This window comes from Coregonus clupeaformis, chromosome 17 (genome assembly GCF_020615455.1).
Source record: "Coregonus clupeaformis isolate EN_2021a chromosome 17, ASM2061545v1, whole genome shotgun sequence".
Lineage (NCBI taxonomy): Eukaryota > Metazoa > Chordata > Actinopteri > Salmoniformes > Salmonidae > Coregonus > Coregonus clupeaformis.
In genome coordinates, this window is record NC_059208.1 from 48,285,709 (window position 1) to 48,304,394 (window position 18,686).

Below are 18,686 nucleotides of genomic sequence, written 5' to 3' on the forward strand. Positions count from 1 at the left end.
CTGTGCAGGTGTTGTTACACGTGGTCTGCCACTGTGAGGACGATCAGCTGTCCGTCCTGTCTCCCTGTAGCGCTGTCTTAGGCGTCTCACAGTATGGACATTGCAATTTATTGCCCTGGCCACATCTGCATTCCTCATGCCTCCTTGCAGCATGCCTAAGGCACGTTCACGCAGATGAGCAGGGACCCTGGGCATCTTTCTTTTGGTGTTTTTCAGAGTCAGTACAATGGCCTCTTTAGCTCTTTAGTGTCCTAAGTTTTCATAACTGGGACCTTAATTGCCTACCGTCTGTAAACTGTTAGTGTCTTAATGACCGTCCCACAGGTGCATGTTCATTAATTGTTTATGGTTCATTGAACAAGCATGGGAAACAGTGTTTAAACCCTTTACAATGAAGATCTGTGAAGTTATTTGGATTTTTACTAATTATCTTTGAAAGACAGGGTCCTGAAAAAGGGACGTTTCTTTTTTTGATGAGTTTATATGCCTAAAAAACAATTCCATATAGCTTAGTAGAACCCCCTCCCCCTCCCCCGGCTTAGACAGGGCTTAGAACTTTATGGGTTAATGTTCTGTATTATATCATCTTTTGCAACAGCTAATGGGGATCCTAATAAAATACCAAACAATACCAATACCTAAAGGGGTAGCCAGCCTATTTGCCATTAGAACATAGTCAAATTCCATCCATAGCTCATGCTTTTATGTATCTTAGAAAAACATAAATTACAGAATGTATAGGCATAGGTATTGATGGTAAAATGTATGATCTTAGTCTGATAGTTACAGTATGGGTTAACTTTGAGAGATGGAAATCTGTCAAGAGATTGGTTGAAGCAAAAGCAGATGGAAAACTGTTCAATTCTAAAAACTGCAAGTTGAACGTTTTTACCAAACGTATGAAAGACACTGCTGCCACCTTGTGGTGTATGTCTGCCATGCATGAATGTACAGGATAGGACTTTATAGAGAGCAATAGTCATGGCGTCTTTTTGTAGGCTCTAACAGAGGCTTACTCAGCCATGGCTCATTTGCCAAAGCCTATGGGGATAATTTTTTGTTGTTGTGTTTTTGGATAAACGCTGAAGATAAGGTCTGTAATAAACACAGGCTTAGGAGATCTTATAGATTTCGTTCTATGAGATAATCTTCATCAGCTAACGTCACTTTGTGTGAATTTAGAAGCATTTATGTAATCAGAAAAAGCACATAAAGCACATAAATGCTTCATAATTCATAGTCATATTAACTGACTGATATTATCTCATAGAACAAAACGTATAAGATCTCCTAAACCTATGTTAACCAGACCTTATTTTCGGGGTTTATCCCAAAACCCCATTATTTCCCTATTAATTTCCCCCATAGGAAGGGCCAAAAGAACCAAAGGTAGCTCATTTCCAGGTTTTAGGACTACAAGCTGGCGAGCTCACTCTAACTGGTAATAATAGTTTGTTGTTGATCGCTTACAGTATAGGACTAAGCCTATTCACATGACATGAAGAAGTTAGTTATATGTATATCTATCTGATATAGCTGTAATTCTTATCTTCTGGCCTTTATCGGCTTGGACCCAAATAAATTGCAATAGCCTAATGATATAACCTAATAATTGAGGTCCACTCATAGCCTAATGATATAACCTAATAATTGAGGCGTACTCATAGCCTAATGATATAACCTAATAATTGAGGTCTGCTCATAGGCTAATGATATAACCTAATAATTTAGGTGTACTCATAGGCTAATATTCTCACTGACATAATGAATGACACAAATAATTAATACATTGGGAATCTAGATTTGAAGAGAGTATCTTGAAATAATACTACATAATCTCCGGTTTGAACGTTACTGTAATCCATTGTGACTGTCCCTTTAACTTGACATGAACGAAAGTATATGGTCTATACCACTATTGTTCTAGGGGTGTCATCGGATGGTAATTTGTGTAATTAACCAATAATAAGATTATATATTCATTTATATTGAATGTAAAGTTTAATCACAACCCCGATTATAAACGATTTTGTATAACTAACGTCTAATGCATTTGCAGACTGGATACATTTGTGGAATCATTGTTCCGTGTATCCCTGTTTTCTGCACCCAACATGGAACCTTCCAACTCAGAGTAGGTTAGCATGGATGACTGTAGCAGAAGATTAGCTGCTGGGGAAAGACGTTTTACGTTTGAAAGGATTTAAGTGAGATCTAGAAGTGGTTTAACCATGGCCACTACTACAGAGAATGGACCGAGTTCGCGTTCCGAAGAGAGCCAAGAAGCGCAAACAAACGTCAACGCCACAACTGAATACTGCGCAAAATTGCAAGAATGGATGTGGCAGTATTACTGGGGCTATGCAAATTGGCAAAGCTGGATGACTCTGACTACGTTTCCTTTTCCTCCGTGCAATTTCCCCGTAGCTGGAAACTATCAAGCGCCGACTGGAACTCCATGGCCCGCTGGACAACCAACTTTAGATGCCCAATATGGGTACAACTATCCGGGAATGGGGTATCCCTTTCCATTCCCTGCGCCCCCGACTACGGGTGCTCAGACAGGGCAGCAGATGACAGCTGGGACACCGCCTCATGATGCAAGGCCAGTGCAACAACAGAACGGAAACGCACCTCAAGCAGGTACACTACAAGTCTATGATGACAATAGCGCTATAGGCCTACACTCACTGACTGACTCTGGGTGTACAGGTCGTTTTTGTGTCATCATGTAGCTACTAACTAGGCCTACTCGGGTCAAAGAAACAAAGACAACACCTTTCCTCTATTTGTTCATTACTAGAATGAATTGCTTGTACAGGATCACGTGCAGCTTCTTGAGCAAACAGCAGGCTAATCATGATGTGTACCTACCTACTCATGCATATCTTTACTATCTGCAGAGGCCTTGTTGATCTGAATAGAATACATTGTTTAAGTCAGCTCTTGAGCCCACCTGATCTAAGGCAAATCACCTATGCACTGACTTAATTGGCTGAACAAAATTAAATGGATTGATCAGGGGTTTAAAGTAGGCCTGCACCATCGAGAGCATCCTGACTGGTTGCATCACCGCCTGGTATGGCAACTGCTTGGCCTCTGACCGCAAGGCACTACAGAGGGTAGTGCGTACGGCCCAGTACATCACTGGGGCAAAGCTCCCTGCCATCCAAGACCTCTATACCAGGCGGTGTCAGAGGAAGGCCCTCAAAATTGTCAAAGACTCCAGCCACCCTAGTCATAGACTGTTCTCTCTGCTACCGCACGGCAAGCGGTACCGGAGTGCCAAGTCTAGGTCCAAAAGACTTCTCAACAGCTTCTACCCACAAGCCATAAGACTCCTGAACAGCTAATCATGGCTACCCGGACTATTTGCACTGCCCCCCACCCCATCCTTTTTACGCTGCTGCTACTCTGTTAAGTATTTATGCATAGTCACTTTAACTCTACCCACATGTACATATTACCTCAACTACCTCAACTAGCCGGTGCCCCCGCACATTGACTCTGCACCGTTACCCCCCTGTATATATAGCCTCCCTACTGTCACTTTATTTTACTTCTGCTCTTTGTTTTTCTCAACACTTTTTTTTGTTGTTGTTTTATTCTTACTTTTTTTGTTTAAAATAAACGCACTGTTGGTTAAGGGCTGTAAGTAAGCATTTCACTGTAATGTCTGCACTTGTTGTATTCGGCGCATGTGACCAATAAAATTTGATTTGATTTGATTTTGCTCACATTCTCTCTAAATTAGTTTAACATAATCTACCTGGGTACAATAGCTAAAGTTGTCTTCTCCCCTTCAGGTCGGGAATACACCATCCCTTCTCCCCTCCACAGATTCCTAGCCGAGACAGTGGACTTTTTTATTTTATTTTGCATCAAGGCAACCATCATCCTGTGGATTATGCACCTTAGTGGCATGAAGTGAGTCAATCAGTCTAGCCTTTTATCATTTCCATGGCCTTGAATGAGGAGAAAAAGACAAGAAAATAACATTAATGAACATTTATTTTCAGTATCATAATAGTCCATGATTATTCTATTGTATTCCACTCTACTCTACTCTATTCTCCCCCACAGGGACATCACTAAGTTCATCACCCACTTCATAGTTGAGGAGATAGATGAGAACACATCTATGGAGGACCTGCAGAAGATGATGGCAGTAGCTCTGGTCTACAGGTTGCTGGTCTGTTTCTATGAGGTAGAGTATCTCTGGTGTATAGGGAGCTGTTCTGCTTCTATGAGGTAGGTTTTTGAGTATTGATCTTATGTCAGTCTGAGATTAGGCTATGGTTTCCGGTGAGAACAATCGTGCAGTCTCAGTGTAGCTACCTGAGAAGGTTAAGGCTAGTATGTGACCTTTCAATTGCCTACACCAGCATAATATGGGTTAAGTTGGTTATACATAAAGTTACAAAGCATTGAGAATGAGTGACAACCTAAACCCCTGTATTCACAATGGAAAACACATTAATCATTTCCTACCACAGATATTGACTCATGGTGATATGTGTGGATTGCATCAACATTGATCTTTATGAAGAATATTTCACTTACAGTATGTGATATATTTTCACTGTCACTCTGACCTTCCTCCTCCTCTCAGATCATCTGTATCTGGGGTGCGGGCGGTGCCACCCCGGGGAAGTTCCTCCTGGGTCTTCGGGTCGTGACATGTAACAGTTCAGTCCTGGTCCGACCTAACCGGGTACTGGTGGTGCCGGCATCTAGCGTCACCCTGTCAGCGTAAGTCACTGACTGCATGTGACACATCTTTTTTTAGCTCTGTTGAAAGCAGATGAAAATATGACTGGTTTGATTTGCTCAATTGGCTACAGACATCTACTTCTACCACTAGTACTACTGCATTTCCGTATGCAAAGGTGTGACCAAGATAACTTTGACTGAGTATTGAATATGAAACGCACACAAATGCTCACTGGAGCCTGAGTGCTTGTGAGTTCATAGCATACTACATAGCTAGATATGAAGCCTGTCTCTGAAATGGAGAAAAGCTTTCTTTGAAAATGGGGATTTGACATTTAACCCTTGTTTTATGGTACTGTTTCCACTGATCTTAACCTAATATTGCATGTTTAGGTTATTGCTATGTAATTAATATTATCTACAGTGAGGGAAAAAAGTATTTGATCCCCTGCTGATTTTGTACGTTTGCCCACTGACAAAGACATGATCAGTCTATAATTTTAATGGTAGGTTTATTTGAACAGTGAGAGACAGAATAACAACAACAAAATCCAGAAAAAACGCATGTCAAAAATGTTATAAATTGATTTGCATTTTAATGAGGGAAATAAGTATTTGACCCCTCTGCAAAACATTAACCTAGTACTTGGTGGCAAAACCCTTGTTGGCAATCACAGAGGTCAGACGTTTCTTGTAGTTCGCCACCAGGTTTGCACACATCTCAGGAGGGATTTTGTCCCACTGCTCTTTGCAGATCATCTCCAAGTCATTAAGGTTTCGAGCCTGACGTTTGGTAACTCGAACCTTCAGCTCCCTCCACAGATTTTCTATGGGATTAAGGTCTGGAGATTGGCTAGGCCACTCCAGGACCTTAATGTGCTTCTTCTTGAGCCACTCCTTTGTTGCCTTGGCTGTGTGTTTTGGGTCATTGTCATGCTGGAATACCCATCCACCCATTCCATTTTCAATGCCCTGGCTGAAGGAAGGAGGTTCTCACACAAGATTTGACGGTACATGGCTCCGTCCATCGTACCTTTGATGCGGTGAAGTTGTCCTGTCCCCTTAGCAGAAAAACACCCCCAAAGCATAATGTTTCCACCTCCATGTTTGACAGTGGGGATGGTGTTCTTGGGGTCATAGGCAGCATTCCTCCTCCTCCAAACACGGCGATTTGAGTTGATGCCAAAGAGCTCGATTTTGGTCTCATCTGACCACAACACTTTCACCCAGTTCTCCTCTGAATCATTCAGATGTTCATTGGCAAACTTCAGACGGACCTGTATATGTGCTTTCTTGAGCAGGGGGACCTTGCGGGCGCTGCATGATTTCAGTCCTTCAAGGCGTAGTGTGTTACCAATTGTTTTCTTGGTGACTATGGTCCCACCTGCCTTGAGATCATTGACAAGATCCTCCCGTGTAGTTCTGGGCTGATTCCTCACGGTTCTCATGATCATTGCAACTCCACGAAGTGAGATCTTGCATGGATTGACAGTTATTTTGTGTTTCTTCCATTTGCGAATAATCTCACCAACTGTTGTCACCTTCTCACCAAGCTGCTTGGCGATGGTCTTGTAGCCATTCCAGCCTTGTGTAGGTCTACAATCTTGTCCCTGACATCCTTGGAGAGCTCTTTGGTCTTGGCCATGGTGGAGAGTTTTGAATCTGATTGATTGCTTCTGTGGACAGGTGTCTTTTATACAGGTAACAAGCTGAGATTAGGAGCACTCCCTTTAAGAGTGTGCTCCTAATCTCAGCTCGTTACCTGTATAAAAGACACCTGGGAGCCAGAAATCTTTCTGATTGAGAGGGGGTCAAATACTTATTTCCCTCATTAAAATGCAAATCAATTTATAACATTTTTGACATGCGTTTTTCAGGATTTTTTTGTTGTTATTCTGTCTCTCACTGTTCAAATAAACCTACCATTAAAATTATAGACTGATCATTTCTTTGTCAGTGGGCAAACTTACAAAATCAGCAGGGGATCAAATACTTTTTTCCCTCACTGTATTGTCAAGTCTTGTAAAAAATAACTTCCAACCCTTTCTCCCCCTTCCCAGCTCCACGGTGCGGGCGTTGAACAAGAACTTCTCCATCGCCTTCCTGTTCCCCGTCTTCATTATCCTCCTCTTCTTCCAACACAACAGGACTGTGTATGACATTGTAGCAGGAACCATCGTGGTGCAGCGCAGAGGGGCCAGATAAAATACCCTATAGTGGATCTGAACAGGGTCCTGTTCATTAGGGAACACCGTAGCATAACATTTTGCAACAGAAAATGTAAATCTGTGTTCTTATTGGACATGTTCAGGTAGTAGTACCTTCCTGTTTCATTAAGTTTGAAAACGTTTCTCTCTATTGAACACAACCCAGACCTTGGGCTTCTAGAACCTAAAAGAAGGCCTTTTAAACAGAGCTAGACCTACAGACCTGACAGAGTTCTATCCATGGATACATACGGCTCAGACTGAAACCCACTCAGGACAGATTGGAGTTTGATACAACGTGATATAGAAGTCTCATGGGGAGGCCTCAGAACAGAACATCATGGTTGTTTTATCTTCTTCATTCATAATGTATGGTTACTAAACCTTTCCCTAGTTACTGCTTAGCTAGACAAGCAGAATGAATCTGAATATCTCAAAGGAATGTTAGGGAAGTTGTGTATGTGATGTTCATATGCAATTGTAGACTGACTCGTATATGGATAAGGGCTTTTTGCAGGTCAAGATGAAAGGTGAAATGACGGGGCTGTTTGCATAGCGGCCATTCCGTATATTCTAAATGGAACTAAAAACTGTTACTTGGGTCTTTTATTTACTGAACTCCTCTGGATTCTGCCTCAAGGCTGTCTGTCTGTCTGGGCCACATTTTCAGCAGCAGGTTTGCATTCTACTGTCTAGTGCTTTCTTCACCAGAGCCAGACTCAGTTGTCATTCTGACTCACATCACAGATCAGAATCTGGACGTTATACAAAATATCTACGCACTTCCTCACTAATAGGAGGTTGGCTGGTTGTGTCTGCATAGATGTGTGTGTGTGTGTGTAAGTGTGCACTTGTGTGCAGGAATGCACACCTCTGCTCATGTCTGCTATGTCTGGAATCACAAACCATGACTCAGGGTATTCTATTTGACAATTCATCCCTTACACAGGCTAACCTTAAATGCATGAGTGTAAATTATCACCCTCAAGTGAGTTTACAAGTGACCACTAAAGTGAGTTTATAATGTAATGTTTTACACGACTGTACACACTACACCAGGGTTCTTCAATTCCGGTCCTGGAGGGCCGAAACACCTCTGTTTTTCATCCTCTCCTTCTAATCAGGGGCTAATTCAGACCTGGGACACCAGGTGAGTGCAATTAACTACCAGGTAGAAATAAAAAACAGAAGTGTTTCGGCCCTCCAGGACCGGAATTGAAGAACCCTGCACTACACTATATGTACAGCATGTACATCTCTGACAGCATGCCCACACTGTACAGTCGTGGTCAAAAGTTTTGAGAATGAAACAAATACTAATTTTCACAAAGTCTGCTGCCTCAGTTTTGATGATGGCAATTTGCAATTACTTCAGAATGTCATGAAGAGTGAATTGCAATTAATTGCAAAGTCCCTCTTTGCCATGAAAATGAACATAATCCCAAAAAAACATTTCCACTGCATTTCAGCCCTGCCACAAAAGGACCAGCGGCCATCATGTCAGTGATTCTCTCGTTAACACAGGTGAGTGTTGACGAGGACAAGGCTGGAGATCACTCTGAAATGCTGATTGAGTTAGAATAACAGACTGGAAGCTTTAAAAGGAGGGTGGTGCTTGAAATCATTGTTCTTCCTCTGTTAACCATGGTTACCTGCAAGGAAACACGTGCCGTCATCATTGCTTTGCACAAAAAGGGCTTCTCAGGCAAGGATATTGCTGCTAGTAAGATTTCACCTAAATCAATCATTTATCGGATCATTAAGAACTTCAAGGAGAGAGGTTCAATTGTTGTGAAGAAGGCGTCAGGGCGCCAAGAAAGTCCAGCAAGCGCCAGGACTGTCTCCTAAACTTGATTCAGCTACGGGATCGGGGCACCACCAGTGCAGAGCTTGCTCAGGAATGGCAGCAGGCAGGTGTGAGTGCATCTGCACACACAGTGAGGCAAATACTTTTGGAGGATGGCCTGTTGTCAAGAAGGGCAGCAAAGAAGCCACTTCTCTCCAGGAAAAACATCAGGGACAGACTGATATTCTGCAAAAGGTACAGGGATTGGACTGCTGAGGACTGGGGTAAAGTCATTTTCTCTGATGAATCCCCTTTCCGATTGTTTGGGGCATCCGGAAAACACGTTGTCCGGAGAAGACAAGGTGAGCGCTACCATCAGTCCTGTGTCATGCCAACAGTAAAGCATCCTGAGACCATTCATATGTGGGGTTGCTTCTCAGCCAAGGGAGTGAGCTCACTCACAATCTTGCCTAAGAACACAGCCATGAATAAAGAATGGTAACATCCTCCGAGAGCAACTTCTCCAAACCATCCAAGAACAGTTTGGTGATGACCAATGCCTTTTCTAGCATGATGGAGCACCTTGCCATAAGGCAAAAGTGATAACTAATTGGCTCGGGGAACAAAACATCAACATTTTGGGTCCATGGCCAGGAAACTCCCCAGGCCTTAATCCCATTGAGAACTTGTGGTCGATCCTCAAGAGGCGGGTGGACAACCAAAAACCCACAAATTCTGACAAACTGCAAGCATTGATTATGCAAGAATGGGCTGCCATCTGTCAGGATGTGGCCCAGAAGTTAATTGACAGCATGCCAGGGCGGTTTCTTGAAAAAGAAGGGTCAACACTGCAAATATTGACTCTTTGCATAAACTTAATGTAATTGTCAATAAAAGCCTTTGACACTTATGGAATGCTTGTAATTATACTTCAGTATACCATAGTAACATCTGACAAAAATATCTCATAACACTGAAGCAGCGAACTTTGTGAAGACCAATACTTGTGTAATTCTCAAAACTTTTGACCACGACTGTACATGTTATAGTACAGCATATGAAACAGGTCCAGGACTTCTATTATGATATAGTAAATGTATCATGGGTCTATTAGTATGTGGCTTTATTGTGTCTCTGTTCATTTCATGCTTAACCACCACCAGAACACTGTAGTGAAATACTCGAAACAGTTACCATGTTTAGCCACAGGGGGGAGATAGATAGAAAACAAAACAGAGCAAATATCACTTTTGACTTCCTCTCCTCTTCCTAGCTCATTATGCCACATTTCCACTGAGGATTAACCCCAGTCTTTTACCCAAAAGGCTCAGACCTTTCTGTTTCATCTACGCAGGCCAGCATCCGTGTTTCACTGCATCCGTGTTCCGGTGGACCTGCTCTAACCTAGAGCCAAGGCAAGGCCCTGGGTACTTTTCAGCTGTCATTTACATAACAACGGCCAACTGTGGACTTTAACACAGTCTCACAAAGCAACAGTCTTGAATGCAGATGTTGTTGATTCTGCTCGCCACAAGTCTTTAGTGGCACACTCCTGATGGAAACACAATAACACTAGAGCCATATTAACATAAAATACTGGAAACACCCTGGTGTGGGGGTAAGTCCTGGAAACACCCTGGTGTGGGGGTAAGTCCTGGAAACACCCTGGTGTGGGGGTAAGTCTCAGTGGAAAAGCAACATCAATTTCCTCTGCTCTTTCTTCCTCTCATCCCTCCTTCTCCCCTCTCCTCTCCTCCCCCTCTTCCCAGTAGTGCCCTGTAGGCCAGTATGTCATGGGAAATTCCTCCTAATAAAGCCCAGTTAGATGGAATGAATGACTAGAACAGCATAGAGCGGGGTCGACCGAGGACACAGTCACACCAGTCAACAGTAAACAACAATGCTTTTCCATGGACTCAGTGACACAGACACATGCTCAAAATACAGTCACACTCAGTCACACACACGCTCAGATCACATGCTCTAAACTGTAGTAGTCAGTCATCAAATTCCTCTGCTGTCTTTTCTGGCGACTTGTCTGAGAGAAAGAAAATGTGCACTCCCTCTCTCTCTCTGTCTCACTCATTCACACACACACACACACACACCCCACTGGCCCACCCCTCCTTTATATCTGTCTGATGTTTGACTTTATGTGATTCTGATTAAGCTGCACACATCTGGTTGAGTTAGTCTGGCCTGGAGTGAGGTGGGATGGTACGGAGATGGGATGGGATGCTTGGCAGGGCCAGTGGGTTCATAGCTGCCTGCCGGGCTGGCGGCTCTCTCTGTCTCTCTCCCTCCCTCTCTCTTTCTTTCTCTCTCACTCTCTCTTTCTACTCTCCACCACTCCTCTCACTGGACTCAGTTTCATCCCTTCACAGGGCACGCCACGGCAAGGGCCAGGCTCCGCCTTCTATTGGCTGACTGATGAAACAGCAGGCTAATGCTGAATGGCTCGTTTTAATGATGATGATGATCATGTCGTAACCAGCACTGAGAGCATGTATATTTTGATGTGCTGTACATTTTGTGACAGATGACATGCATACGGGGCATTCTATTTTAATAGAGTGGTTACTGTACTGAAGACTCTCACATTGAGCTGTCTGGCACATGCCAACTGTCTGACTGTGTCTGTCCCTCCCTTCAACTCGGATGACACTCAAACCAACACAGCCTCTGTCCTGAAAATGCACTGGAATAGAACATGTACAGTTGTCTACACTGCAGGCTTTCCTTCTCATCCTAGGACATCATTTGCTCTCCTCTGCTGAGTCAGGCCATATGGCATTGGTCTTAGACATGTGTCGTAGTGAAACGATTACTTAGGGTTTTGTCAACAACTATGGGACAGTGTTAAGGTTATCAACAACGTGGAGCATATTTACTATTTGCTCTATTACACTACTGGTCAAAAGTTACTCATTCAAGGGTTTTTCTTAATTTTTACTATTTTCTACATTGTAGAATAATAGTGAAGACATCAAAACTATGAAATAACACATATGGAATCATGTAGTAACCAAAAAAGTGTTAAACAAATCTAAATATATTTTATATTTGAGATTCTTCAAATTGCCACCCTTTGCCTTGATGACAGCTTTGCACACTCTTGGCATTCTCTCAACCAGCTTCATGAGGTAGTCACCTGGAATGCCTTGTTAAAAATTAATTTGTGGAATTTCTTTCCTTCTTAATGCATTTGAGCCAATCAGTTGTGTTGTGACAAGGTAGGGGTGGTATACAGAAGATAGCCCTATTTGGTAAAAGACCAAGTCCATATTATGGCAAGAACAGCTCAAAAAAGCAAAGAGAAACGACAGTCCATCATTACTTTAAGACATAAAGGTCAGTCAATACGGAAAATGTCAAGAACTTTGAAAGTTTCTTCAAGTTCAGTTGCAAAAACCATCACACTATGATGAAACTGGCTCTAATGGGGACCGCCACAGGAATGGAAGACCCAGAGTTACCTCTGCTGCAGAGGATACGTTCATTGGAGTTACCAGCCTCAGAAATTGCAGCCCAAATAAATGCTTCACAGAGTTCAAGTAACAGACACATCTCAACATCAACTGTTCAGAGGATACTGTGTGAATCAGGCCTTCATGGTCGAATTACTGCAAAGAAACCACTACTAAAAGACACCAATAAGAAGAAGAGACTTGCCTGGGCCAAGAAACATGAGCAATGGACTTTAGACCAGTGGAAATGTGTCCTTTGGTCTGGAATCCAAATGTGAGATTTTTGATTCCAACCGCCGTGTCTTTGTGAGACGCGGTGTTGGTGAACGGATGATCTCCGCATGTGTATTTCCCAGCGTAAAGCATGGAGGAGGAGGTGTTATTGTGTGGGGGTGCTTTGCTGGTGACACTGTCTGTGATTTATTTAGAATTCAAGGCACACTTAACCAGCATGGCTACCACAGCATTCTGCAGCGATACGCCATCCCATCTGGTTTGGGATTAGTGGGACTATCATTTGTTTTTCAACAGGACAATGACCCAACACACTTCCAGGCTGTGTAAGGGCTATTTTACCCTAGAAGTAGAGTGATGGAGTGCTGCGTCAGTTGACCTGGCCTCCACAATCCCCCGATCTCAACTAAATTGAGATGGTTTGGGATGAGTCGGACCGCAGGGTGAAGGAAAAGCAGCCAACAAGTGCTCAGCATATGTGGGAGCTCCTTCAAGACTGTTGGAAAAGCATTCCTCATCAAATCAAATGTATTGGTCACATACACATGCGAGTGTAGCGAAATGCTGTCACGCCCTGGCTCTGGGGACTCTTAAATGTTGAGCCAGTGTCACGATCGTCGTAGGATTGAGTAGACCAAGGCGCAGCGTTGCAAGCAAACATATTCTTTAATAAGTGAAACACGATCAAAACAAACAAAGACGATAACGTGACAGTACACGGTGAAACTAAACTAACTCGAAACAAGAACCCACAAAACCAAAGGAAAAACCGACAGATTAAATATGGCTCCCAATCAGAGACAACCAGCCGACAGCTGACACTTGTTGCCTCTGATTGGGAGTCACACCGGCAAACATAGAAAATCGACAACCTAGAACACCCACCGAAGAAACAGAAAACATAGAATGAACACACCCTGGCTCAACATAATGAGTCCCCGAGCCAGGGTGTGACAGCCAGGGTGTGGAGTTTCTATGTTGTATTTTCTATGTTGTGTTTTCTAGATCGTGTGGATCTATGTTGGCCAGGGTGGTTCCCAATCAGAGGCAGCTGTAACTCGTTGTCTCTGATTGGGGACCATACTTAGGCAGCCTGTTTGGCACTAGTCGGTGTGGGATCTTGTTCCGTAAAGGTTTGTTTTGTGTAACCTAGGACTTCACGTATCGTTTGTTTGTTGTTTTGTGTCGTGTTAAGTATGTAATAAAATGTACGCTTATCACGCTGCGCCTTGGTCCGTATCTTCCATTAACGATCGTGACAGAAGATCCCACCAAAAGTGGACCAAGCAGCGTGTCCAGGAACAGACAGCCTGGACCTGGGAGGAGATCCTGGACGGGAAGGGATCCTGGACATGGGAGGAGATTCAGGCCGGAATGGATCACCGTCCTTGGGAAGAGACTGTGGAGGCGCGCTATAGAGAGGAGCAGCGGCAACGCAGAGGGTACCGGCCGAGGAGGAAGCCCGAGAGACAGCCCCAATACATTGTTTTGGGGGGGGCTAAAAGGGTGGTTGGCGGAGCCTAGGGTTAGAGCAGAGCCAACTCCCCGTACTCAGGCTAGGAAGCGTGTGACTGGGCAGGCTCCGTGTTATGCGGAGCCACGTACTGTGCCGCGAGTGTTCCGGCACAGTCCTGTACGTCCTGTGCTAGCACCACGCACGTGTCGTGCAAAGATGGGCATTCAGCCAGGACGGGGTGTGCCGGCTCAACGCTCGTGGTCTCCAGTACGCCTCCTCGGTCCTGTATATCCTGCGCCAGTGCCACGTGCTGTAGCGCCAGTACGAGTGCACAGCCCCGTACGTCCTGTGCTGATGCCTCAGACGTATTGTGTGGGAGTAGGCATTCAGCCAGGACGGGTTGTGTCAGCTCTCCGCTCCAGACCTCCAGTCTGCCTCCACAGTCCGGCCCGGCCCGTTCCGGCTCCCCGCACCAAGCCAGTGGTGCGTGTTCCCAGTCCAGCCCGGCCTGTTCCTGCTCCCCGCACCAAGCCAGTGGTGCGTGTTCCCAGTCCGGTCCGGCCTGTTCCTGTCCCTCGCGCCAAGCCAGTGGTGCGCGTCGCCAGCCCGGTCCGGCCTGTTCCTGTCCCTCGCACCAAGCCAGTGGTGCGCGTCGCCAGCCCGGTCCGGCCTGTTCCAGTCCCTCGCACCAAGCCAGTGGTGCGCGTCGCCAGCCCGGTCCGGCCTGTTCCTGCCCCTCGCACCAAGCCAGTGGTGCGCGTCGTCAGCCCGGTCCGGCCCGTTCCTGCTCCCCGCACCAAGTCAGTGGTGCGCGTCGTCAGCCCGCTCCGGCCCGTTCCTGCTCCCAGCACCAAGCCAGTGGTGCGCGTCGTCAGCCCGGTGCGGCCCGTTCCTGCTCCCCGCACCAAGCTAGTGGTGCGCGTCGTCAGCCCGGTCCGGCCCGTTCCTGCTCCCCGCACCAAGCCAGTGGTGCGCGTCGTCAGCCCGGTGCGGCCCGTTCCTGCTCCCCGCACCAAGCCAGTGGTGCGCGTCGTCAGCCCGGTCCGGCCCGTTCCTGCTCCCCGCACCAAGCCAGTGGTGCGCGTCGTCAGCCCGGTCCGGCCCGTTCCTGCTCCCCGCACCAAGCCAGTGGTGCGTGTGTCCAGTCCGGCACGGCCCGTGCCTGTTCCACCGGTGCCTGGTCCGGCACCGGTCAGCTGCTCCACTCCGGAGCCAGAGCAATCCGCTCCACCAGGGTCCGGTCCAACTCCAGTCAGCGGATCCACTCCGGAGCCAGAGCAATCCGCTCCACCGGTGCCCAGTCCAGCTCCGGCCAGCGGCTCCAGTCCGGAGCCTGTACAGATCGATCCACCTTCGTCGGGTCCAGCTCCAGTCAGCGGTGCCAGACCAGACCAGGGGCGCAACTGGGAGGTGGAGAGAAAGTGGTGGTCACGCCCGGAGCCGGATCCGCCGCCGAGGCAGAATGCCCACCCGGCCCCTACCCTGTTGTGTTTGTGTGGCGCGGTCGCAGTCCGCGCCTTTGGGGGGGGGTACTGTCACGCCCTGGCTCTGGGGACTCTTAAATGTTGAGCCAGGGTGTGGAGTTTCTATGTTGTATTTTCTATGTTGTGTTTTCTAGATCGTGTGGATCTATGTTGGCCAGGGTGGTTCCCAATCAGAGGCAGCTGTAACACGTTGTCTCTGATTGGGGACCATACTTAGGCAGCCTGTTTGGCACTAGTCGGTGTGGGATCTTGTTCCGTAAAGGTTTGTTTTGTGTAACCTAGGACTTCACGTATCGTTTGTTTGTTGTTTTGTGTCGTGTTAAGTACGTAATAAAATGTACGCTTATCACGCTGCGCCTTGGTCCGTATCTTCCATTAACGATCGTGACAAATGCTTGTGCTTCTTGTTCGGACAGTGCAGCAATATCTAGCAACTAATATATAACAGTTCCACAACAAATACCTAATACACAAAAATCGAAGGAATGGAATAAGAATATATAAATATATATAGATAGTATAGAATACAGTATATACAGTTGAAGTCGGAAGTTTACATACACTTAGGTTGTAGTCATTAAAACTCGTTTTCAACCAGTCCACAAAGTTATTTTTAATAAACTATAGTTTTGACAAGTCGGTTAGGACATCTACTTTGTGCATGACACAAGTAATTTTTCCAACAATTGTTTACAGACAGATTATTTCAATTATAATTCACTGTATCACAATTCCAGTGGGTCAGAAGTTTACATACACTAAGTTGACTGTGCCTTTAAACAGCTTGGAAAATTCCAGCAAATGATGTCATGGCTTTAGAAGCTTTTGATAGGCTAATTGACATCATTTGAGTCAATTGGAGGTGTACCTGTGGATGTATTTCAAGGCCTACCTTCAAACTCAATGCCGCTTAGCTTGACATCATGGGAAAATCAAAAGAAATCAGCCAAGACCTCAGAAAAATAATTGCAGACCTCCACAAGTCTGGTTCATCCTTGGGAGCAATTTCCAAACGCCTGAAGGTACCACGTTCATCAGTACAAACAACAGTACACAAGTATAAACACCATGGGACCACACAGTCATCATACCGCTCAGGAAGTAGACGCGCACTGTATCCTAGAGATGAACGTACTTTGGTGCGAAATCAAATCAATCCCAGAATAACAGCAAAGGACCTTGTGAAGATGCTGGAGGAAACAGGTACAAAAGTATCTATATCCACAGTAAAACGAGTCCTATATCGACATAACCTGAAAGGCCGCTCAGCAAGGACTACGGTTTGCAACTGCACATGGGGACAAAGATTGTACTTTTTGGAGAAATGTCCTCTGGTCTGATGAACAAAAATAGAACTGTTTGGCCATAATGACCATTGTTATGTTTGGAGGAAAAAGGTGGCGCTTGCAAGCCGAAGAACACCATCCCAACCGTGAAGCACGGGGGTGGCAGCATCATGATGTGGGGGTGCTTTGCTGCAGGAGGGACTGGTGCAGTTCACAAAATAGATGGCATCATGAGGAAGGAAAATGTATGTGGATATACAGTGAGGGAAAAAAGTATTTGATCCCCTGGTGATTTTGTACGTTTGCCCACTGACAAAGACATGATCAGTCTATAATTTAAATGGTAGGTTTATTTGAACAGTGAGAGACAGAATAACAACAAAAAAATCCAGAAAAACACATGTCAAAAATGTTATAAATTGATTTGCATTTTAATGAGGGAAATAAGTATTTGACCCCTCTGCAAAACATGACTTAGTACTTGGTGGCAAAACCCTTGTTGGCAATCACAGAGGTCAGACGTTTCTTGTAGTTGGCCACCAGGTTTGCACACCTCTTTGCAGATCTTCTCCAAGTCATTAAGGTTTCGAGCCTGACGTTTGGCAACTCGAACCTTCAGCTCCCTCCACAGATTTTCTATGGGATTAAGGTCTGGAGACTGGCTAGGCCACTCCAGGACCTTAATGTGCTTCTTCTTGAGCCACTCCTTTGTTGCCTTGACCGTGTGTTTTGGGTCATTGTCATGCTGGAATACCCATCCACGACCCATTTTCAATGCCCTGGCTGAGGGAAGGAGGTTCTCACCCAAGATTTGACGGTACATGGCCCCGTCCATCGTCCCTTTGATGCGGTGAAGTTGTCCTGTCCCCTTAGCAGAAAAACACCTCCAAAGCATAATGTTTCCAACTCTATGTTTGACGGTGGGGATGGTGTTCTTGGGGTCATAGGCAGCATTCCTCCTCCTCCAAACACGGCGAGTTGAGTTGATGCCAAAGAGCTCGATTTTGGTCTCATCTGACCACAACACTTTCACCCAGTTCTCCTCTGAATCATTCAGATGTTCATTGGCAAACTTCAGACGGGCCTGTATATGTGCTTTCTTGAGCAGGGGGGACCTTGCGGGCGCTGCATGATTTCAGTCCTTCACGGCATAGTGTGTTACCAATTGTTTTCTTGGTGACTATGGTCCCAGCTGCCTTGAGATCATTGACAAGATCCTCCCGTGTAGTTCTGGGCTGATTCCTCACCGTTCTCATGATCATTGCAACTCCACGAGGTGAGATCTTGCATGGAGCCCCAGGCCGAGGGAGATTGACAGTTCTTTTGTGTTTCTTCCATTTGCGAATAATCGCACCAACTGTTGTCACCTTCTCACCAAGCTGCTTGGCGATGGTCTTGTAGCCCATTCCAGCCTTGTGTAGGTCTACAATCTTGTCCCTGACATCCTTGGAGAGCTCTTTGGTCTTGGCCATGGTGGAGAGTTTGGAATCTGATTGATTGATTGCTTCTGTGGACAGGTGTCTTTTATACAGGTAACAAACTGAGATTAGGAGCACTCCCTTTAAGAGTGTGCTCCTAATGTCAGCTCGTTACCTGTATAAAAGACACCTGGGAGCCAGAAATCTTTCTGATTGAGAGGGGGTCAAATACTTATTACCCTCATTAAAATGCAAATCAATTTATAACATTTTTGACATGCGTTTTTCTGGATTTTTTTGATGTTATTCTGTCTCTCACTGTTCAAATAAACCTACCATTACAATTATAGACTGATCATTTCTTTGTCAGTGGGCAAACGTACAAAATCAGCAGGGGATCAAATACTTTTTTCCCTCACTGTATTGAAGCAACATCTCAAGATATCAGTCAGGAAGTTAAAGCTTGGTCGCAAATTGGTCTTCCAAATTGACAATGACCCCAAACACATTTCCAAAGTTGTGGCAAAATGGCTTAAGGACAACAAAGTCAAGGCATTGGAGTGGCCATCACAAAGCCCTGACCTCAATCCTATAGAAAATGTGTGGGCAGAACTGAAAAAGCGTGTGCGAGCAAG

General features: G+C 45.3%; 1 protein-coding gene across 1 annotated transcript; it reads left to right on the forward strand.

Annotated features, from left to right (window-relative positions):
• The first annotated feature begins 2,138 nt into the window (after nt 1–2,138).
• Nucleotides 2,139–7,516, forward strand: LOC121585649 (protein FAM8A1). The gene is made up of 5 exons (XM_041901972.2): nt 2,139–2,643; nt 3,807–3,927; nt 4,084–4,207; nt 4,613–4,752; nt 6,774–7,516. The coding sequence occupies exons 1-5, from the start codon at nt 2,232–2,234 to the stop codon at nt 6,916–6,918; spliced, it is 942 nt and encodes a 313-aa protein (XP_041757906.1). The 5' UTR covers nt 2,139–2,231; the 3' UTR covers nt 6,919–7,516.
• Nucleotides 7,517–18,686: the final 11,170 nt, after the last annotated feature.

Excerpts from the sequence above, each read along its gene's own strand:
- LOC121585649 (XM_041901972.2), top strand. The coding sequence starts at position 2,232 with ATGGCCACTACTACAGAGAATGGACCGAGTTCGCGTTCCGAAGAGAGC. Across the intron at positions 3,928-4,083 it reads ATGCACCTTAGTGGCATGAA|GGACATCACTAAGTTCATCA; the intron begins GTGAGTCAATCA and ends TCTCCCCCACAG. Across the intron at positions 4,753-6,773 it reads TCTAGCGTCACCCTGTCAGC|CTCCACGGTGCGGGCGTTGA; the intron begins GTAAGTCACTGA and ends CCCCCTTCCCAG.